Source organism: Cyprinus carpio, chromosome A24 (assembly GCF_018340385.1).
Source record: "Cyprinus carpio isolate SPL01 chromosome A24, ASM1834038v1, whole genome shotgun sequence".
Lineage (NCBI taxonomy): Eukaryota > Metazoa > Chordata > Actinopteri > Cypriniformes > Cyprinidae > Cyprinus > Cyprinus carpio.
In genome coordinates this window covers 2,239,522-2,264,641 of record NC_056595.1, presented here as the reverse complement: position 1 = coordinate 2,264,641, position 25,120 = coordinate 2,239,522, and the positions used below count along the sequence as shown (strand labels likewise).

General features: G+C 36.6%; 1 protein-coding gene across 2 annotated transcripts in view; it reads right to left on the bottom strand.

Annotated features, from left to right (window-relative positions):
- Positions 1 to 25,120, bottom strand: part of si:dkey-192l18.9 (F-box/LRR-repeat protein 7) — a 32,130-nt gene that overhangs the window by 4,237 nt on the left and 2,773 nt on the right. Inside the window, exons 2-3 of one of the 2 annotated variants that reach the window (XM_019098516.2) lie at positions 21,463 to 21,552; positions 1,761 to 2,366 (exon numbers count right to left, since the gene is read on the bottom strand). In XM_019098516.2, the coding sequence (XP_018954061.1) occupies positions 1,761 to 2,366; positions 21,463 to 21,552 (696 nt within the window). The remainder of the gene's footprint in view (positions 1 to 1,760; positions 2,367 to 21,462; positions 21,553 to 25,120) is intronic. The other variant, XM_042714037.1, reaches the window with a different exon arrangement.

The following is a 25,120-nucleotide window of genomic DNA, read 5'->3' as shown; positions in this document are numbered from 1 at the left end:
TTTGCAGCCCACCTGTGGCACAATTCAAAATAGAATTTAGAAAATCTTAAAAATCTCCTCAGCAATGCATGGTATAGCGGTATATAATATCTCACCTCAAAAAGTATGAGATTTATTAAAAATATCATATATATATATATATATATATATATATATATACATATATATATATATAGTATATATATATATATATATATATAATATAAATTCAAATTTGCATTAAGATCCATGGATTTTTTGTTTGTTTGTTTGTTTGCACTGTGCCATTTTTAATTTCAGTTTTTACCTGAATTCTCAATACTGTAATATAAATTCCCATAAACCAAATTGAAACTAAAATAGGCTTAATTTTCTTCGTAAAATATAATTTCTAAATTTCCCTTTTCAATTGGAGTGAAATACTTTATCACATGTTCTTGATGGGTTTCATGAGATTCACCCAAAGAAATATACAGAGGTAGAGAAAATAAAGACTATAAAAAAATATAAAATTGCATTAAAAGTGTCATGAACTGCCTTTTTGTATTATTTTGCACTGTTCTCTGAGGTACACTTATAACATTATCAATATGTTTTACATCAGAGATCATAATTCATTAGTATTAGACTATTTTCTGACCTGTTTTGACCCTCTCATCAGAATGCAGTTTGTGTGACGGATTGTAGGAAGTAAACACCCACTGCTGTGATTGGCTAACAGTTGTGTATGTTTGATAGCCTACATCCTTCATAGATGGATGCTGCTGTGATTTAGGTTAAAAACGCATAAATATTAAAAACAGTTACTCACTTGTGTGATGCGACATTACTGTCAGATTCAATATATTTGCCACAGCATCATCATTTTCAGTGTTTCTGAAAATCCTGCATCGAATTGTGCCTTGTTTGTAAACGAATTTGTGGTGAAAAATCAACTTCATCCACTCTGAAGTGAACAAAGGACCAATCATTTGTTTTCTGTGTAGACCTCATCCACTCTTTCCTAATGTTGAGATCAGAAAGAACGCCATTCAAAGACTTTTTTTTTCACAACTTGGCACTAAACACGGCGTTGTCTTCGGAGCATCTTTATCATTTGTTTTCTGTGTAGACCTGCGTTTGCATCTCTCGTTATTTACACTATATGCGTGAATCGGTGGCGGTTCACATTCCACAAGCTGTCGTTTTGGCAGATTGGCCTCAATACAAGCTGTTTGTAGACTAACGAGAAAGTTTTGAGTTCTGAAAATTGCAGGATGTTTTTATAGTACAATGACCTCTTATGTCAGAAGATCAAGGGAATTTTGATTTCTCAGGTCTTGACCCTTTTAAGGAGGGTTGTTTTTTTGTTGTTGTTGTTTTTTTTTCAATTTTCACCTGAATTCTAATTATCATAATGCAAATTCCCTGCTGAAAAGCCAAAGTTCCCACAACCCCTTTTCAAAACCATTTTATTTAATGTTTATTTAACAATGCATATACAGTACATATATTAATATATATATATATATATATATATATATATATATATATATATATATAATGAATAATGATGTAATGTATTAAAATTTTAAACTACGTAAAGAGAATTAAAATACTTTAATTGACATAAAAAATGGTCCTAAAGTAGGCTTTATTTTATTTATTTATTTATTTATTTATTTGATAATTGTCTCTTCAATTGGAGTGAAATATTTTCTTTTATCACATGTTCTTGATAGGTTTTATGAGATTCACTCAAAGGCATATGGCAAACCAACTCCAATGTCTGCATATATTACCTGATACGTCTAGATGTTCCAGATTGGGACACTGGGATACCACATCAAACACTGCTTCGTTGGACACATTATAGCAGCCTGCAACCTCCAAACGCCGCAGTTCTGGGCAGCACTGAGCGACCACACGCAGCCCGCGATCCGACAGCCTCCGGCAGCCACTGGCCACCACCGTCTCCAGGGTCAGACAGACGTTGGGAGTGTCCAGACACAAGCGATGGGTGAGCACTTTGAGGGCTCGGTCAGCGTTCAGCAGCTCTCCAGTCAGACGAATGGTACTCCAGAGCCGCGGGTCCCAGGCCAGGTTATACCAGCGGTGACACGCTCGAGCGCAGCGGCACAGCTGAGGGGTGGACAGGTAAGACAGGATGTGGAGTAAAACAGGATCGGGCAGGATATCAATGAGGGTGGTGGGAGGAACTTTGGAAGGCCGTGAGCGAGTGCCTGGAGGCGGGTGAACCAGGGCAACTGTTTCCCCAGTGACGTTAAAAGATGTGGAAGACGGTTCATGGCCGTTTGGGACTGTTTGAGGGGAGACACAGGAAGGGTTTGACTTCAGAATGAGGGCAGGACTGGGAGTGCTTAGTGTCCTCATGCTCAAGTCCGAATCTAAAAAAAGAACAAGTAAAATCATAAATACTAGCCCATGTAATTAAAGCTGTCAGTGTACAAAGTGTACAAAATTCAACACTTCTTTTTATTGGTTAAGTGCACTCTTGTTTATGGAATTTTCAGTGTGAATGCACTACTCCCATTATTTATACTACAAAAAGACATAGAATAGTGTGCAATTACGCAAATTGGATGACACGTCCTTTTAAGTTACTGTTGCTACTTGTGATAAGCCACACATCACAGACAACTGCAGTAGGTTACTTTTGATATGAAACAAAGTCTCAGCTTTCAAATTCAAACAATAAATACCATTTTGTGGCTCTTTAATGTATCGTGACAGAACACTTTAGCACCTAAGTTCAAGCGGCATGTGAACCGATCATCTCGTCCTCTTTACTACTAGTTGTAGTACAAAATAAACTTGAATGAACATGTTTCAATGTGGAAAGATGTTAATACACACCATTTTTCAAGTTTAAGTCCACAAAAATTAATCTACCAACTCTTTCTGGTTTGTTTATCAGACTAAATGGCAGATTCTGCGTTATGATTGGTCAGATGGTCTGTCATTCAAACTTGCAAAAAGTGAATTATTTCTACTAGACATCAGTGGGATTAAATGGAAAGCAAATGCATCTCAGATTTGAGAAAGTAATTTAAAAAAAAATAATGTAATTTACTGTATAAAGGTAAGAGAGAACCTGATTCTTGTTAGGAGAGAATCCGATAACGCATTTAATGTCGAGAAGCACAAAGGATCCCAAATATGCAAGCCATCAGCTGGTTTGAGAAACACGTTTAGCACAAATGGTGTTAACTCAAGCGACACTCTTGGGCTCTTTGTTCTCAAAACTGTTTCTGATATCTCGTTATTGGACGCTGATAAAAGTGTCAAGTTTATCTCAAATGCACTGTGCGCACTTAAACTGCTTTCCACGGCTGAGTCTGCATTAATGGTCAAGCTTTCATTCTTTGCAGATGTTTCACTGATTTGGAAAAGATCAAGAGGAAGACTGGGTGGTACGGTAGATAGCTTGAGAGTTCTCCTCTAGATCTCACCGTAACCGTGGATTGCGACTGGGACCACCTGCCTGTATTTTTATTTTCTAAATGACATAAAATGGTTCTTAACTGGCAAAAAAGATTTCGTTAAAAATGTTGACCTATAAAACAAGGCACTACCAACACCAAAGTCCTGCTTCCTAAGGAACACGTGTTTAGATTGAATGTGCTGTAATTGTTTTGTATAAAAGACTGAATATATCCCACAATGCACTGAAGTCAACTTGACCTTCCATTTCCAAAGTGACATCAACCACAATGTTTTATATTTTTTGACTTGGATTGACAAGATTTTAGGATGTTTTTTTATACCAAATTAAACATTACACATTCATTATGCAACAGTGTTAACAAGTCACCAATGACTAATTTAAGTTTGCACATACTGACATGACAACATGATAAATATAATAAGGTCACGTGACAACAATATACTACTCTTCAAAATGTTTGCAGCATCACATTTAAAGGGACAGTTCACCCAAACATTCTTTCTTTTTTCTGTTGAATACAAAAGAAGATATTTTGAAGAATGTTGGTAACTAAACAGCTGAGGGTAGCCACTGACTTCCATAGCATTTCTTACATACTATGGAAGTCAATGGCTACCATCAACTGTTTGGTTACCAACATTCTTCTGTGCTTTATACATATCTATATTTTATAGAAATTTCGCTAATGTGACTATACCATGTTTACTTAATATTATTCTTGATTCATTGCACATAGTTTCAAAGTAAGCACATATTATACATAAATAAACAGCAATATAATTTGTTACATAAATTACAAATCATAAAGTAACGGTTAAATGCAGTTATGCAACTGATATCTCGCCACTGACTTACAATTAATTACAATCTTTTCTCCTTAGGTCAGTGCGGGGCTGAACTGTGTAGGTTTACGTTAAGGAAACTGGTTCATAAGCCAGTCATAAACTGAAAGATAATGAGGAGAAATATTAGGGAGGGGGAAGCGTTTATAATAAGCTCTTGTCTACCCTTGCTCTCTATTTCACATCCTTGTCAAGCCTCCTCCACAAAAATGAGCACAAAGGATGAGAGAATGGGAGCAAAACATTTCCAAAGTATCTTTTGGATTCATGGATTCCCGTCCCTAAACTCTTGATTAATAGTGCTCCGCTAAGCTTCAGGATGGTCCTTCTGCGGAAGTGAGGGTTTATGTGTAATCATGCTTTCTGTACAGGAAATTTTCTTTAGGAAGGAACTTCGGTGGCTCAGATCCTGAAATGATGGATTAGTTTAAACATAATTTTCCTCTGCAAGCCCACAAGGGGGACAAAAATGAGTGGTATGCCATTGATCCATACATTAGCTATTTTAAGGCATCTGATTGACTTTGGTTCCGAGGGCCGGTCTTCAGATGAATTTCTTCAAGACTCTAATTCGATCTGAATGCTTTTTCTCCAGACAGTGAGACAGTGGTCATCCACATGACTGTCATCCCACAGTGATTTACTGCATTTACAGGGACAGACAAACTCCTTCCCTTCTTCCTCATCTGAAAATGAATGACACACAAAGCCCTCTGCTGTGTAGATTTGTGCATTTTACGTGTGTGTGTGTGTGTGTGTGTGTGTGTGTTTGCAAGTGCAGTAAGTCAAGGAGATCTGTGTTCCAGACTTGACCTGAGATCAGTTTGACTCACGGCAGGGTCATGATGACATACACAGACTCTCACTCTCGAGGGAGCTAAATTTCTTCGGCATGACAGAAGACAGCTACACGAACCAGAATTAGAGCTGTCACCATATCAAATTTTCACTACACAATTGTCTTGGCCAAAAGAATTCTCGTCAACAATATTATTGTGATATATATATATATATATACACACACACACACACACACTGCTGCTTGAAAGTTTGTGAACCCTTTAGAAAGTTCTATATTTCTGAATAAATATGACCCAAAACATAATCAGATTTTCAAGTATTGAATTTTTGAATTGCACATACATTTTCCCACATAAATGTGAATACACAACATTTGTTCAAATATATTTATACACACACAGTACCATATTTTAATTAAATTGTATATTATGAACTCGTTATAGAGCATTGCATTAGTAGCGCAAAAGGTTGTGGGTTCGATTCCCAGGGAACATATGTTAGGTAAAAAGTGTTAGTCTAAATGCACTGTAAGTCGCTTTGGATAAAAGCATCTGCTAAAAATGCACAAGTAAGTGTATGTATGGACACATTTTTCAATATATGAAAAGCAGCAATTCTTTGTGTGTTATCCAATATATTATTCTGTATATTTTCAGTATATATTTTTAAAGTAGATGTGTTAATTTTCAAGTAGGCTAACTAAAAAATAAATACAAATCAATATTTGTGTATACATTTTCCCTTCATCACTTACACCGGAGATCATTGATTCCTGCTGACCATAGAAGAAGACAGTATATACTATTGCTGACTACAGCGCCTCCTGTGGCAATACTGAGAATGCAGCACACATCAACCATAAAAGACCTAGTGTCTGTTTTAACATGATGACTATCATAATCTATTCCAATGTCTCACCTATTAGCGCATATTAAAATGTTTCTTTTGGAAAGACCGAATAAATGGAGACTGAAACAGCTGTTGCAATGATACTGATGCATTTATTTCTTCTGATTATTATTCCAGTACTGCTTCTGTGACAACTGTGGTATTTGTGGAATGGCTCCCACTTCTGCTCTATAAATACTCTCAGGCCGAGCTGTTTACATAATATCAGTATATTAAACCATGGCCTGTTTTGACTGTGCAACTGCTGGCTGTGTAACGGCACTAAAAATCCACTGCAGGACAAGTCGACAGACCGAGTAAACCGATTGTAAAGAAGGGGCTCTGAATTACTTCTCCTGTGACCTTCAGTACAGGCTTTCTGAGCGGCCACAACCGGCAGCGGCTCACAGATTCAATCAGCTTCAGGCTTAAAGAGGAAAACACAGTGAAAGATGAAGGATTTGAGAACGGCAGCGAGGGAATTCGCTGCTAGATCCCCTGCTTTGCTCTGCAACCAAACCGGCGGTTCTGGGTGGTCCATTCATATTGTGGTTCCCTAGGGACACGTAGCATGCAATACAGTCAGTATCTATGGGTTTGGTGCACACAGCTGGAACGAGCCCTGTGAAGTTTGGTTTCCACTGTGGTGTAATGGGTCATTACCAAACTGCCCATCACATATCCCAACCACTCAAAGCCCTGACTCTGCTCAGCTCACTGTAGAGCACCGGCTTTCATACTTGGGATCCCTGTACAAAAAACATAATGATCACCATCGGTCCCACAAGCCCATGTGTTTATTCAAGCACTCTATTAACAATGGAGCAGACTTTGGCTAGTATCCAGTGTTTATGGATGTGTGTCCTTGGTTGAGGCAATGTATTGATCGTGGGACATTGATGCTAAATGAACCGCTCTCTTGAAAACCAGCCTAAGACATAATGCACAGCGTTCCAGTGCTCTTGTGCCACGGGTCATTTGGGTAATTCAACACACGTCTGTCACAGAAACATACCATAATGAGATTTAAATCACAGTTCTTTATATTTGTGTTTGAAAGTTTGCTTTACTTGACTATTTGATCTTTAAAGTTACCTATTTAGAGTGAACTCCTTACTAAATACATTATAATAAAATAAAGGTACAAAAGCTGTCACTGGAGCGGGACCTTTTCAAAAGGTACACTTTTGTACCTTATTTACTCTTAAAGAATGTTAGTACCTTAAAGGTATATATTAGTTTGCCTTTTGAACGGGTACAATCACAGTTTTTGTTTTTTGTTTTTTTCTGAGAGTGTATTAACAGTCTGTTCAGTATTATTTTGGTATTATTTATATACTATTATAGAATTTGAAATAGCTTGGTTTTTATATTTTCAGTATTCGTTATAATTTTCACGCTTTAGTAATTTTGCTTGTCATTTTATATATATTTTTTTTAATATTTAGATTTAGATTTGATTTAGTTTTATTTCAGTTTTAGTAATTGTAAGGCACTTCAACATAAATTTTCAATTAACAATAACAATATGCAACATTTCCATTTATTATAATATAATTTTGCAGTGTTACAGTAAAAATAATTAATAAAATAATAAAATAGTTACTTTTTAATTTATATATCTTAATTGTATTAAAAAACTAATAAAACATGGTATATACAGTACACACAACTAAAATATATATTTGGTAAATACAACTATAAAACTATAATAATTTACTTAACTAACCTTATTTTATATATGACTCCAATATACTGTACATATCTGAATGGAAAACAGCAATAAAAAGACCATCAAACTAAATATTTTGACCAAAAGTGAAGCCCAGAGACTTCATGAAAACTCAGTGCATTGCTTTTAGAATTGGTTTATTTATATTTACCATCCAAACAAATTCATTCACTAAAATTAATCATTCTTTCTCGGGCCATTGAGGAGACAAAACAGTAATAAACTAAGCATTTAACTAAATATTTTGCTATAGAAATAAGACACAAATAAGAACTAAAGTGCAGTGCAGTAACTTTTGCATACAGATGAATCATTTTTGTATATGTTCATCTACATGAATCATCTAAAAGAACTGATTCGCTAGAATGAATCAGCCTTTTCAACACTACATACAGAATTAACGTGAGAGAACTGCTTAGGTTAGTAGCGTATTAGCGTATTTAACGCCTCAAAACTGGTAAATCGTACTAAGAAGGATGCTCTAGCTACACTGGAACTAAGAAATCAATTGTTTTGTAACATTTCTTACAGTTTTTCATGCATCTGAACACAAAATCCGCTGCTAGCTGTTGATAGCAAATAAGCAGTTAATAAGCTATAATTACATGCGTCACTGATCAAGGGAATGTTCCATATAAAGCCAAACAGTTGATTAACATTTATTTTTTCAAACGGATTTCGTGGCTGGCCTCACATTCTTTCTCCTGTTTGATCCAAAGCCCACAGGCCAGAAACTGTGCTGGATTTGAAATCGTAAACAAAGCCGGACTATCTGTTTAATTCCAACTGTGAAACTTTTTATTTATTCTAAACATAGAACTAAAACAAACACACACATGCTAGACAAAACACAGAGAAACAATTCAGACAAAACATCAATAGCAGTGTTACATATAAAGCTTGTGATTCTCACAGTAAAACATAATGGGGAGTAACTTGGTACAATGCTATCTGACTATAAACTGCTCATCTGTAGACCAGTTTTCGGAAGCACGTATGATGTTTCACACTTGGCGAATTTCTACACTTTTTCCAATCTGTTGTTGAATGTATAATTAGACTTGCATCTCGTCCAGCTGACTGAACTGCCAAAATCCACAGGCATGAGATATCAGAGAAACAGGTTAACCATCTGGTCTTCAACTCGGACAAAGCAAAGCTTGTGCATTTCATGTGAGGCCTTTTGGCTGAAGCTATTCCCCAGTGATGGACAAAACAGGGCCGATCGAAAAGTTCAAAAGAAGTGATAGTTCATTAGATCATTCATAACGAACATCACTGCATTTGCATGTTCTTGAAAAGAACATCAACTGAACAGTAATGGGATAAAGACTTTCGGCCTGCATTACAACAAAATCCAGAGGCAAATTCCCTGCCATGTTGCACTGCAAGGCAGTATAAGATGCTCTGAATGTCTGAACACATTTCTATGCAGTTGCTATGGTGTTCTTATTGGCCCAAGTTTAATTAGTCCATTCCAAGTCTGAATGATAATCTGGAGCCAGATTCACGAAACATTCTTAGCCCTCATGTTTTGCAACATGTTATTTTGATCCGAAGAGGATTTTCTTTTCCCAAAAAATGCTATTTAATTTTATTACATTGGACTAACACTAACTTTGCTCACACAGAGAATAGCAACTCCTCGAAAAAACTGTACTTTTTGTTTTTTAGGATTTTCCCCCACCATATAACACTTGTGGTGTTCCCTGTAAAAAAAATGACTGTTCTGCAAAAAATGGCTTGTAAATCTCTCATTGTGCAATACTATTACCAAATCTTGGATTCAATCTTTTTCTAAACTTGTTTTCTTTCAGTTAGCACAGGCTTTTTGTTTCTTTTTGGAGCTGATTGATCACAGCCCTCATTGATCTGAGTTGATGCATCTCAGTTTTTGAGTTAAGATTGCCAATATTATCCACAAATAATATTTTTTCACTCAAAAAGCGAAGTTCAGATCAGTGAGGCCTGTGATCAATCAGCTCCAAAAAGAAACAAAAAGCCTGTGCTAATTGAAAGAAAACAAGTTTAGAAAAAGATTGAATCCAGAACTTGGTAATAATATAGCATAATGAGAGATTTACAAGCCAATTTTAAAAGGCCGGTCATTTTTGAGAACTCTCAGCACAGCATAAATTAATACAATTCTTCATAACTACTATTTTTTTTCTTATTTTCTAATGATATTTTTCTAAGAATAGTTAATATTTTTGCATTCCCGGTCCATCTTGGGAAAGGTTATTTTAAAATAACTGTTTAAAACAAGTTCTTAAAATAACTTTAGAATTTATCAAAAGAAGTGTCTTAACTTCTTTCTTAAGAAGAGTTTTGTGAATCCAGCTCCTAATCTCTAGATAACTCAGGGTAAGTCTATAGATTTTTTTCAGCCGTTTTATTGTCCTGCAGGTGAAAACTATTGGTCTGACTGCTTAGAAAAGCAACAGAAGTCTTCTGCTATCAGTCATATCAGCATCACAAATAGTGTGGGTAGGTTAGGTTGAGGTTTCATACCTCAGGTTAGGGTTCATAAAAAATCTCTCTGTGAAATGTATCACCTATAATAATAGTTTGCCTTTGCAAACAAAATACAGGAGGGCAGAACTGAATGATATATCACCTGCACACGCTGTGAGGAAATACAGGAGGGCAGAACTGAATGATAGAGCAACAACTCAGTGGTAATTATTAAAAAATGCAGATGATGAAGGAGAGAGTGGGAGGGGGGGGGTTGGCACTACAAAACGAATTTTCCCAAAGTCCAGGCAGCAGTAAAATATGTGTTAAGTTATTCTTAAGGGAGTCTGGTGATGAGTTAAAGTGTGTGAAGGCCAGCCGGTCCTTAATGCACACAGTCCACATCAGCAGCGCCTTCAAGAGCTTTTCTGATGAGTTCCTTTCCTTTAGATCTTTCCACATGTGCAGTGCTGCCAAATGAAAGCTGTTGGTAGAATGTGAGAAACACTCTAGTATTCTTTACTCAATTGACATTGGCAAAGACACATAAATGGTAGGTGTAGCAGTGATTTCAAATCGTTTCTACAGTAAATGAACTCATTAAAGGAATATTCCCGGGTTCAGTACATGTTAAACTCCACCGATAGCACTTGTTGATCACCAAAAAAAAACACAGTGAGGCACTTACAAGGCAAGTGAATGGGGCCCATTTTTAAGACGTTACTATACACTTTCAATAGTATAGCCAAACGACATGAACAATACGTTTTAACATGATTTTAGTGTGAAATCATCACTTTTTCTGCTTAAAGTTACTTCCTGTATTACAACTTTGTTGCCATGACAATGCCTAAATCTCTACAACCCAAAATGAATGTAAAAACTATGATTTTAGATTTACAAATAATGCACAAATATGTTTAATGTAAGTGTTTTTATAAAATTATAAGCTTCAAATTTTTGCCCCCCACCTATTTCCATTGTAAGTGTAGGAAAGAAAGCTAATCCCATTAAAGCAGGAACACATAATAAACAAAACAGAGACGTTTACCTGTCCAAAACCTGCCACTATGAAAGTAAAGGCTTGTTCACACCAGTACAGATGTTAACTCTTTCCTCGGCACTGACAGAATTGAACGGCTTTTCATGTTTTCACTGTTATATGGTAGGGGGCGCTATTACACATCTTCTGAAAGAGTACTGAATCTCTGGATTAAAACCAATCTCCTATGTAAGCAGATGCATGTGTAAAATAATGATCATGAAACATTAAACAGCATATAAAGCAAAAGAAATATGGAGCCAGGAAGTGGTTTAAGACTGTGCAAGTTTTAGGGGTGTTGATGGAAGCTATCTTGAATCCAATCTGGACATAGTCTTTGACAAAAATGCAATTTTCTCAGATTTTTGATCAAATTGTTGCTTTTTATTTATTTATTGATTTATTTTAATTGTTGATAAAAAGTAAATAATAAAAATAAAATAATAAATAATGAAATAGACCATAAAAATAATAAATAAAATTGATAATTAAAAAAAAAAATGCATGAAGCTCCATAAAAAGATGTTTTGACATATTGCATGTCCAGACATTCATACAACAAAATATTCTGGGGGCTATGAATTTTTTATTGTAATTTTGTGAAAATGATGAAAAATGCTGGCAGTTGGCAACATTTTTAAAAAAAAAAAAAAAAAAAAAAAAAAAAAAAAAAGTTTTTGCACCAAATTTTCATCTGCCGTGAACAGAAGAGTTGCCAGCACGAAAACATGGTACGCCTACCAAAATCCAAAAACATGACACTCACAGGTCTTCAATGCTAGTCTATGGGATTTTTCTGCCAATTACATGGTACGCCTACCAAAATTTAAAAGTATGATTGTTTACAGAAGAAATAGCACATCTCCTCTCAACATGTTGCCTGACTTGGGGACTTAAACCATAAGTATGAGCTAATAATTAGACGTTCAGACAACATGGAAAAGCAGTTGCCTACCGCCCAGGTCTTCAGTGAAGGGCCCTGCACATCCTCAGTAGAGGAGACTCTTGGGATATAGGTCTTTACTGAGCATGTGTAACCACGGCTTGTCCTCTTTCTGAGAGTTCACCAATAAAAACAAAAACACCCAAAGGACCTCCTCCGAGGCCTGCAAAAAATCAAGGACATTCGATCCGTCCCGTTCTCCTCTCCACAGCTCATAGATCTTTACACGCAGCAGAAATATAAGGGCAAAAGCAATACTAGAGGCAAACTAGTGTGTTTTACATCCATCCCAAACAGTATTTCACCAGTCAAGACCCAGTCCAGCAGATCTGGTCCGTTTTACACCTAATCACTGGCTTAACACCTCAAACTCCATCCGATTTCCATCATGGCGCTGCAGTATCATTTAGCACCTTGAAATATAGGCTATCAAAAGTTCTTGAGCAACTTGCCTGGAATATCATAGATTGAAACTTAAGGACATCTATCCCGACATGTGCACAGCAGACATGCTGAAACTCTTGCAGATCACACAGATCACAGACAAACAGTTATAATGGGTTGCAAGATGTTCTGGGAAGGCCCCCTGCACTATATAGTTATGACAAGAAGCAAATTGTGGCAACTGCTGTAATGTGGTCGTGGACATCTGGAAGGCTTTCTGACTAAGCCCTCTGATTTGGAAAGAGAGGGACTGATGAGGTGATGCTATGCTGTCCAGATTCGGTCCGTAGGTTCAGGTTTAACCAGAGAGAAAGCCACGCTCCAACATTCCATGAACTATTATCCCCAAGCACATCGTAAAAGTTTGTTGTTTAGGAACCTCGCAGTTAAAATTGCATCCTCTACAGAAAGGTGTTAAATCGTAGTTGAGAAAGGGTTCGGCTCCGTGAGGTTCTACCAAACTTGGCTCCATCAAAACCCAACTCCTGCTCGCGTGACGGTTCAGTCAGAGGGTAAGGACTTACATATTTTCACAGTTGTGTTTTTAATGATTGAGAAGTTCATACCAACAGCGTGCCTCCTTTGAAGAGTCCAAACACAACTCCGCCTAACATAACACGAGAACCAAAACCACAATTTTGACTGAATGAAGCCTTTACTTTTCATTGCCCAGTGCATTCATAATACAAACTTGACAGCTTACAGCTGCCTGGAGGTTCACTTCAAAATGAATGTTCTGTCATTAATTACTCGTTCCAAACCTTTGACTTTCTTCTGTAGAACATGTCTCAGTGTTTTTATTCATAAAATGGAAGTCAATGGTTTCCAATGTTGTTTGGATCCCAGTGCTCCACAAAACATCTACTTTTGAGTTCTGCTGGAGAATGAAAATCATACAGGTCTGGAACAACACAAGTGTGTATATACTTTTAAGTTTGAAATTGCTTGGCGCAATAAAGCAGGGAATTATCACAAATTTCTTTAAAAATGTGGACTGCTGTACCCAACTAACATGTTATTATGCAATACTACATCAGATTTATCCTCTGCTCATATATCGGCAATGCTCTGGGAAATGAAAACAACTTGGTCACGGGTCTGGGTGGAGTATTTGAATGGGCAGCACCTGCATCACATCAGAAGCTAATGATGAAGACTACAAAAGAGGTGCTTAAGCGGTGGTATATGGGGAGCTAATATTTCTTTATTGTATGGTAGATGTTTGCCAGTGACAGATATTATTTGGAGGACTCTTTTTTCCCCCATCTACTGCCTTTCATGTCACTGCTCAGGATAGTCACTTGAGACGTTGGTACATCAGCCAATCATCATTGCTAAGACGTCATAGTCCTGCAGCTCCTGAGTAATTAGCCACATGGCAGGCTCATTCGTCCATGCACATGAACACATTTAATCTAACATACATACAGCTCAACAGCTTCTACAAAAAAAGTCTAAATTGAGTGGTCTTTCACTGTCTTGTGTAAACATGACTGAAACCTCAATATCTGTTTTCATTCAACTTCAGCGAACATGTTTGTAGAATTTGAGTTATGACGTTGAGTTTGTTAGGGTCAACTCGACAGAAACACATCTTAAGAATGCACAAATAGAAACTGTTTAAACATAGTAGCACAGCAAAAGTAGACAGTAGATAACATCAAAATGAGTATAATTAAATATATGTTATAACTGTTGTTCTTCATACAAACAAATCAGATTTAAACAAGAAACATTAGTCAAATAGTGCTACACATTGCTAAACATTTCCTTCAAGCCAAGTTTTACAACTTAAGTACTGAGAATTAGCAGGGTATCTTCAATATGTGCAAGGTATTTTGAAACATTACGCTAGTAGGTGAAGACAAGTGACTCTCATTGAATCATTGACTCAACTGATTTATTCAAAACCACTGATTCGTTCAGGAACAAAATAAGTGATCTGCTGAATTCAGAGCTGCATATAGCATAATACTCAATATTTCTGCCATATGGCAAACATAGTAAGAGTAGTATGCAAGTATGTGGTTCAGAATTCAGCAGATCACTTATTTTGTTCCTGAACGAATCAGTGGTTTTGAATAAATCAGTTGAGTCAATGATTCAATGACACTTGATTCAATCATGCATAACAGTCGATTCTGCATTAGCTTCTTATAGAACCATTTTTGTTGATGGAGAAAGATGAATATTGTGTCCAAAATTGTACTCAATATTAACTTCTTGTTTATCGAACTGCTATATTAAAGCAATATCACATTTACAAACATGCTGATCCACTGCGAACCAAATAAACGCATATGCTTTTATCCAAATTCTGTCTGGATGGAGAAAATTGTCATTTAACTGTTTTGAAGACATAGAGATAATTCATTGGTAGTCCATCAGAAGATAGATACTAATTGTTTGCTTCACAGAATGTTGTAGCCGGTTCCCAATGAAATATGAAGGAAATGCCACTAAGAAATGGATATACCAAACTGCATCTGCATAAACCGCACACTCCCGCATGGCAGGTTTATGTTACGACATTTGACTTACCGTACCATTTAATCCACAGCAAAATAAATCTGCCGTACTCTCCCACATCTCTGAAGCTGAGAGTCTTTGGCAATGCAATCGGTCTGAATCGGGAGAAGTTGATTAATAGGTTTTCCTTGGGCTGAACTGTCCAATCTGCTGTTATTTAGTGCTAGTCATCAGTAATCAGTACTGTCACTTGGCTTCACTTTAAACCCCTTTACTCCTTAGTGCAGGTCTCTGAAGCCCAGTATAACAAATTTCCACTCATACTTCTATTGTCTGCGCAAGAGAAGATTGACAGTGACACCTCACACATTGTGCAAATCTGTATGATGAGAAAAATATGAAGAGGGACTGTTAGTAATCTAGAAGTTTACAAACAGCTGTTAATAACAGTAGTCCTGTTATTAACTGTTAATTATTCATCCATTAGTACTGTGACTGAGCCGAATCTCTGATAAATGGAAATTTTTGGACTACGGAGGAAATTTTCAATTCTGAAATTTACAGTATGTTTACATAGTACATTCAATTCTTTAAAAAGAAAACCTCAATACAACTCTTTGAAAGAGGTAGGAAAAAAATTATCAATTCCTCAATGAAGAAAACTGAAGAAAAGTGGCACCACAAAGTGGGTTAATAATCCTCCTGTGCTAACAGCTCTGGTCTCACTATTTGTTTTTTGTCCTTGAACAATCTGTAGAGAAACCACACCTCAAACACACGGGGAGCCAAAGAAAACGTTCCGGGGACGACCATTCCTAGGCCAGGCCTGAACTTATAGTGTGTATTTTGAACCACATCCCAAACAAAGAAATGTGGACTTGTGAGCATTTTAACTACTTTAGCTAAGCACCTCGTGAAATTCTCTCTCATATCGACCATTTGTAAGGAGCTAAATTTAGCTATTCATAAGCTGAAAATCTATCCGTGTTGAATTTATCTTGAAAAACAGAGACAGGAGACTCCTTTTAAGATGGCAAAGCAATTCCTTCTTCTTTCTCCAGTAGAAAATCGTCCTACTTTTAGATGTTTTCCATATAATGAGAAGATATTTGAGATGTTCCATTGAGCATTATCTTCAGTAGGCTCAAAGAGGTTTTATTAGCGTCATGGTATTCTTTGAAATAAACTCTCAAATATCTCCTGAAGTTCAGATGAGCGAGGGTGGTCTATCTCCTGTTCCTCTTTCCAGCTGAACAACTGGATGCCTCAGAGATTGTGGGAAACAGATGAAGGCTGCAGGTGTTTAAAATGTGTGTTCACTACCAGACCTCGACAGCACTGAGAAACACTTAGTCTTTTGTATTGCATACCACAGAGGAACATCATCCTTCTTACATTTGACAAGGTCCAACAAATATGGACCTTGAGGCCCGAATTATATGAGTGATGGTAGGATGGTTGGCACAAGACATTCTCAGCATTTTAATGGTTTGGTTTGGGCATTTTATGGTTTGTTTCGAGACTTTCCCACACTTTGAAAAGCCAGTCAGTGTTCAATCTTAAACAGAGAAGAAAGTGTTCAAGCTAAGAGCCCAAGATGTTCCCTGTTAAGCTTAGCTGGGCATTATTATCCATTTGTAGGCATGAAATTGTATTGTATTGGTATAATTGCATTAAAATAAATATATATTTGTCCTTTTGAAAATTAATTATTTGCTGGTTTCAGTAGTGGCAATAATTGTGTATATAAGCTGCCATTCAATAAACGACCTGTCACAAAAGTGCTAAGACTGGTTACTATTCCTCATACTTTAATTATGTGTCTCCAATATTTATATATATATATATATATATATATATATATATATATATATATATATATATATATACATATATACATACACATATACATATATATATATATATATATATATGATATATATATATATATATATATATTAAGTGAAAATTTGCCAAGAGATGAGAAAGAGAAGAGATAGCCTTTTATTTATTTGTATCTCTTTAGATTAGATTACCATTTTTTCATTGCGATTCCTTAAAATTTAGGGTAAATTCCTCCATTTTATTTACTTAACTAATTATGGCCACATACTCCATACTTTATTTAAATTCACATTTTTCCATGTTTGACATTTTTGTGTGTGTGAGTGCTGATTTTAGACCCAAAAACACACCCCAAAAAAAACTTTTGGTGAACTGCCTCCACAACATACACACACAGTATGTGATTTCCCACAGTGTAAGAGTTGGACGTTCACAATGCCAAGGCTTTGCCAGTCTTTATGTGTGTTTGTCGCATCGCTGTGTCCGAACAGTCTCCTGACTCGCAGTATTAAATATCCTGACATTTCAGACAGACTCACATGTGTTTGTTATCCTGTGGGAAGCGCCATCCCACACAAGTGTATTTTATCCTCCCCTAAAGGCATAAATATAGAGGGATTCGAGGTCTTTACATTGTGTGTGAGTGTTTGTGCATATACACACATCTGAATATTGTTCATAAAAACAAATCACTCTGACTGACCTTCATCTGTAACAAAACAGAGATAAAAAGAGAGGAGGGGGTGTAAACTTTTGGACAGAATGAAGATGTGCACATTTTTCTTAATTTGCCTAATTTTTTCTTCTTCTTTTCTTTTTCATTTAGTACTGCCCTTCAGAAGCGCCACAAGATACTTACATGTTTCCCAGAAGACAAAATAAGTTAAATTTCCCCCGATCTGCAAATATAAAAAGTTTTCACCCCCCGGCTCTTAATGCATGGTGTTTCCTTCTGTAGCATCAGAGAGTGTTTAAACCTTCTGTAATAGCTGTGTTTGAGTCCCTCAGTTCTCCTCCGTGTGAAAAGATGAATCTCAAAATCATACAGTCACTGCTGGAAAGGGTTCAAATACACAAAAGACACTGGAAAACCAAAGAATTAGTGGAAGATGAAGGATTTTTCTGAAAAACAGCACGCAGCTGAATTGTTCAGGACAAACAAGGGACTCATCAACAACAACAACAACAAAAAAACTAAACAAAACAAAAAACAACAAAAAAAAAAACATAGCTGTGGATCATCCAGGTATGCAGTATGGATTAAGAATCAAGCATATGTAAACATTTGAATTGGATCATTTTTATAAATTCAGCTGTTATTTTCTCTTTACATGCATTTTGTGTGATCCCTATTATTTTGGTTAAATAATTAACATTTTGCAGATCCTGAAACTGTGAGATTTTGACCACAACTGTACACTCTAAAATGACTTTCCTATTCAAGTGATGTAACTTGTAGAAGGTCATGTTAACATAATTGTCTAGCACTATTCCTCTCAGTAACACCCTTCCTTTTATGATCCAATCAAAGTCCCACCCTGTTTTATCCCTTTGAATATTCTGTTCACATGTAGAAACTCACATTATAAAAACTAATGTTTCATGTTGACTTTAAACAGCGGCTAGATCCTTAGCAACTAGCTTAGTTCCCTTACTGGCTCCCTATCACATACAAAGGTCAGCGCTGTGTGCTTAACATTTCAACTTTTTTATGTGATCACATTATTCCTTTGTTAAATTTAGGGGGCAAGAGTTTCCAAGTTTTTCACATAGCTTAAACATCTAATCATAGCTCTTAATATTGACTTTAACCTCATTTCCCTCGTGTTTTGAGCTACCCTCACTGAACCACACAAACTGGCTGCTTTACACGTACACTATGTGGCCCTCATTAACGCCGGGCATTGCTTAGCGAAATCTTTTCATGATATTCATTGTTCCACCTGTCTGCGCCAAGAAACTATGAAATACTATGACTACGACCATAATCATGGGTCACACTCTATTAGCACCTGGCTCACTCTTATTCACACACACACACACACACACACACACACACACACACACACACACACACACACACACACACACACACACACCAGATGCCCAGTTTTGGGGACAATATGGAGCTGGACCCAACTCCCTGGTGTGAAGCCTGAGTAGGGTGTGTATAACAGTGTATAAAGAACAGTGCCAACCTGGAAAACAGCTTTCCAGGGAGCTGTGGTGATGCCCAGCCACATACAGACTCTAAAACTAAATGTCAGATTTAAATATGCATCTCAATGCAGTATAAAGATACGTTAAAAAGAATGGATTCATGTCAATCCATGTGAAGTTTAAAATATCTTGATGATGTATTGCAAAAACATACTGTAATCTACTGTGCTTTTAAATGTTTGAGCTGTTTAAAATCTTAAGTAGCTATTAACATGTCGACAGTTGAACTAACTTTAACTACAAACATGCCAAGAATTTAACTACTGTCGATATATCAACCAGTTATAAACATGTCGACAGTGTAACTAGCTATAAACATGAAGGCAGAATAACTAACTTTATAAATTTGCTGACAGTTGAACTTTAATCTTTATGAATTGACATTTGAATAACTTGAACTATAAACATGATAAAGGTTTAAATAATTTCACTAGCTGAAAACATTACAAATGTTAAACTTAAATAGTTATAAAAAAATAGACAGTTTGATTAAATTTAACTATCTATGAACAAGACAGTTCAACTAACTTTAATTAGCTATACAAGTCAACAGTTGAACTAATCTCACTAGTTATAAAAATGCTGACAGTTTAATTAACATTATCAAGAAGACAGTTTGACTAACTTTAACTACCTATAAACATGTCAAGAGTTTGTAAACGTGTTGGCAGTTTAACTAATTGTAGCTAGCTGTAAAAATAGACTGTTTAATTAACTAACATTAGACTATAGACATGAAGGCAGTATAACTAATTTTCACTAACCATAAATCTGTTGGCAGCTGCATTTTAATCCTAATAAACTGACATTTGAATAATTTTAATTATCTATAAACATGTCAAAGTTTAACTAACTTTAACTAGCACTAAACTTGTCGACAGTTAAACTATCTTTAACTACCTATAAACATGTCAACAGTTTAACAAACTTAACTAGCTATTAAAAATGTTGAAAGTTAACTAATTTCCCTAGCTATAAACATGTTAGTAGTTTAACTAACTTAACTAGCTATTAAAAATGTTGAAAGTTAACTAATTTCCCTACCTATAAACATGTCAACAGTTTAACAAACTTAACTAGCTATAAAAAATGTTGAAAGTTAACTAATTTCCCTAGCTATAAACATGTCAACAGTTTAACTAACTTAACTAGCTATTAAAAATGTTGAAAGTTAACTAATTTCCCTAGCTATAAACATGTTGACAGTTTAACTAACTTTAACTAGTCATAAACTTGTCGATAGTTGAACTCTAGCTATAAACATGTTAGTAGTTTAACTAACTTAACTAGCTATAAAAATGCTGACAGTTTAATCAACTTTAGCTATAAACAAGTAAACCACTTAAATAAATGATTACTAGCTACATAATCTTGTTGACAGTTGAGCTAACTAGCTATAAACATGTCAAAAGTTTAACTTAACTAGTTATAAAAATTTTGAGTTTAATTAACTTTAACTATAAACTTGCTCTAAACTTAATTAGCTATAAAAAGATAAACGATTTAACTAATTTCACTAGCTATAAACATGTTGAGAGTAACTTTTAGTAACTTGCTTACTATAACAGTTGTAGACATGCAAGTGAAAACAGACTGTAGAAAAAGATGGTTTATGCTAATATACACAATAGCGACCCTTGTGTATTTGCATTACATTGCACACCAAATAAACAGTAAAAATATTTACAAGCTTTCTGCAGACATGATTTACGGTAATGAAACTTAAAAGGCTATGAAACCAATAAATGAATGAGTTTGTTTAAACACGCACTGATAAATATAACAACACGGGTCAAATGGTTAGCCGTAATGGAAAGGAACGCTGTAATCGCTAGTCCTATCAGGCTACAAAACAACTCTGGAGTGATCTTATATGTGGAATATATCTGCGTCGGGAGGTCATGTGGTACATGAGAATATATGATGCATAAGCCAAGCCAAACTCACATAGGGATTAACAGATTTACTGTCTTTTTTATTAGCTGTTTTTACAGTACAGCACGGGGATGCAAAGGGTGCAATCCACACCACTGTAATGTAAAAACATCTCGATGATGTTTTCCTAATTTCAAGAGAGCCTCTAAGAAAAACAGCCACACACACACACTGCGTTCCTGCAGCTAATATCCAGATATTAACCTGCCCTGGGGATTTTTCCAATCCGCTCGCTCACAAGACAAACGACCCACTAGTTAGTTCTGAATGCCAAGTTTGTTTTCAATCTCCAGGTTATCCTACGAGCACGTAAGTTTGCTACAAAATGTTAAGCATTTCATCTGAGAGAGGGGGGCAAAAGGGAGGAGCGAATGAGACTTAGCAGGCATTTTGGATCATAATGAAGACCAGATGGTTTACCTTCACTGGTAGCCACATTCTTGGGAGCTTTGGTGGGCGTATGATCGGTGCTGGAGCTCACATCGGAGGAGATACTGGAGCTACCCTTGCCTGGGACCAAAGGGAAGAAGAAAATAACGTTTTGTGAAAACAGCTCGTTTTTCAGATCATACCTGTACTTGACTGCATGCATTCACAATCTATATCCAGTCGGCTCCATCGGCCAGCTCTGGGAACGCTGCTGAGCAGTTTCACAGAAGGGTGGGGTGCAAGTCAATATTATATGCAATAAAAAGCACGATCGGACATTTTGGCCCCATCACTCATTCACTTGCTGATCCATTTCTGAAAGCAAGGAAACTCCTCTTGTTCCTCATCCAAAGCGAGATCTGAGGTTTTCCTGATTAAAGATTTGGAGAGGAACTCATTACTCAGTGCTCATCAGGAACACACTGAAGCTGAGCAAAACCCTTCGGTTTACGTCTTCCTGCCAAGACAATATCCGTGACTGGAACAATAGATGGAAGAAATTACTTTAGTATCTCTAACACTGGCAGAGTCTGCAGTTTCTTTATGATCCTCCAAGACAGATTTATTTATCATACTTTAGGACATATCTGGCCACTGTGCCAGAGAACGAGCGGAGACCATTCGTGATGGCTTGTTACTTATATATGGTTGATGGTTTATTTAAGATGGTGAGTAAGTTTGATACTTGCACATTAGTTCACATTTGTGGATTTTAAAGTTGGATTGGTGTTGTAATAAAAGTGCGGTCATTCACAGCCTGGAACATAAATCAACAACACTACCAGCACCCTTTAGATTATGGTTCCCCACTCGCAGGGACAAGCCAGTGTTAAGCGCCGGACTTTTATTTTTTTATTATTGCATGAATTTCCATGTTGGTTGATGCGAGTGCTTGATGGGTATTGGTCTAGCTGGTCGACCACCATAGCCATGCTATGTGCATGTTTTCAAAATAAGCTCTAGTACCTCGAGTTTGTTATTTACAACAGTTCTCTGACATTAATTCAGCCTTGAACTGATTGATAAGCCGACGTTATTAGTTCATCATGAGCGTGATGTCATTAGCTCCTGTAGTGTTTCAAACAATGGATGTGGGACCTACTTGCTATGGTTTCTAGAAACAGTCATGACTAGCTAGCTAACTTCTCCAGTAATGCATTTTATTACGGTAGCTAAGCAGTGAGTTTTTCATGGAAAGTGCACCCCAGCTTGGCCTTTCTGGCAAAACCCATTTTAATTGCGTAATGTGATAAATTTCGGACTCATTTTTATTTGACAAGAAAAAACAAAACATTATGAAGTTGAGATCCATGGAAAAGGTCTTACTTTCTGTAGAAGAAGATATGAGTGTGTGCATGTGTGTTAATTTGGCAGGGTTGGTTCATGGCACGTCATCCTCTGTCAGGTCATTTGAACCACAAGCGGCTCCATGCGAGCAGAGCACAGCTTCATCCCACAAACACCGTTCTCTCTGTAAACAAGTTCTTCTTCTGGCTCTTAACACACATCCATTCAGGAATAAGCACACAGAAACACTCACTAATGCTCTTTTCACACATATAAAGAGGTCATGGAGTTGCTGCAAATCGCCATATGTGTGAACACCCTTTGCTCGCCCGAAATGTTGCCAACATATGTCCAGCCTGGAAAGCTGTTGTGTGAAGGTCTTTCAAACAAGCTGTCAGATTAGCGCTGATGCACTGAATGACTCAATGAACTCTTATCACCTCGGTCACAACAGCAGAATAACGTGGACACACTGTAACCACAGCCACGACGTGCTGCAGTCACATCAGTGAGCCGCAACATCTGCTTCAGCTCCTATTGTAGTGGGCAGAATGGGACTCATCCGTCAAGTCGCCCCCATGTGCCTTGCACGCCTTGAATTACGACCAGATACGGACGCTGTTATTATGACGTTGCTAGGCAAAGCTTTCACAAATCTTAAAGTCTTCAGCTTAATCAAAATGGATGATGAAACTGTATTACTTTGTTGCTAAAAGAGAGGCAGCAGCGTTCTTACTCAGAATCAAGAGCTAAAACCACAGATATTTGCTTTGGTACTGTTTCACAGGCGATTTTCTCAACTCGGTACTGAAAAATGGTGCATTCAAATGCAGCCTGAAAAGAATAAAGGATGATATGAGGTCAGCTCTCACTTGTTTATTGTGGCATACACACACTTTCTTGAGAATGGGCATTCACAATGACAGCTGTGCAGTTCAGCACAAGGGTCAACACGGAGACGGGTCATTCTCTAAATGATCATGATTGTAGGACTTACAAAAAGTTAGTGTTGAATTAAAGTGATTGTTCGTCCAAAAATAAACCTGTTGAACACAAAAGAAGTTATTCTGAAGAATGTCCATAAGCAAACAGCTGACGGTACCCATTGACTTCCGTAGTATTTTTAATTTTCATTTTTTATATTATGGAAGTCAATGGCTACCATCAACTTTTTGAGTACCAACATTCTTCAAAATATCTTATTTTTGATCAACAGAAGAAAGAAACCCACAGAGGTATGGAACAACTTGAGGGTGAGCAAATGATGACAGAATTTCCATTTTTGGGTAAATGATACCTTTAAGCAATTTTTTTCCTCCAATAAAAGCTGATGGTAAGGTTTATTATTACCAACCATGAATTTGTGACTTGTGACAGTAACACCAGTGAAAAATTCTCAAATAAAATACATTTTCTAAGAAAAATGTAATGCCAAATTTTTCATATGCATATTAAGCAATGTAACTGATTTAAGTAACCTTATTGCATATATTATACAGATGTAATGTAGACGAACAGAGCACTGATTTAAGATATTCTTTGCTCTCAGACGGGTGCTGAACTTTAACTGAACTCTGACCTGCAAAAATGACAGCTGGAAAATCTGCACTTTCTCCTACTAAACTAGGAAGAAAAGAGCTCTGCTGGACTGTGAAAATAAATCTGAATCATTAAGCTGTCAGTCGTTTGCCATCCCAAGCACAGCCATTTCCCATCACGTAAAGGGAGAAATGACAAAAGAGATTTCCTTCGAATTTTCACAAACGGTTCATCACTCATGGCCTGAGTGGCCGGTCCATAATCCATAAGTCATATTAGAGCTCTTTTCCTCCATGATGGAAATTTCAAATGGTGTTAAGTATTCCAGATGGAGACTAAAAGAGAAGGACTGTCCCAAGCACACATTACCACATTTGCCTTGATTTATACCCATTCACCAACAATTCAGGCTCTGCATTTATAAAAGACAATCTCCCAGAGGCCACTTAAGTGAATTTTAAAATTGCATGAATGTCAATGCAAAGCAAAATATCAAATGATCGTAGTAGTGCAGGTTATTTTATCTAATTCTTTTATGGTTGCCACAGACTCTGGGGCTTTTTAAAGGAATAATTTCACCTAAAAATGTGGCAAACATGCAGCTTTTATTTTTTTTGGAAAACAACTTCTCAAAAGCTTTCATATCTGTTTCCTGTCCTGTGCTTATGCAAAGCATGAGGATAATTTTGCCAGGCTTGAAGAGAAATTCAAAATTGGGGTCAAATTTAAGAGCATGTTACAGACTCCTAAATGCATAATGTGTATCTGTGCATCGCATATGCAGTAAATAGTGTTACAGAGCCAGAATGTTTCACTTGGCATT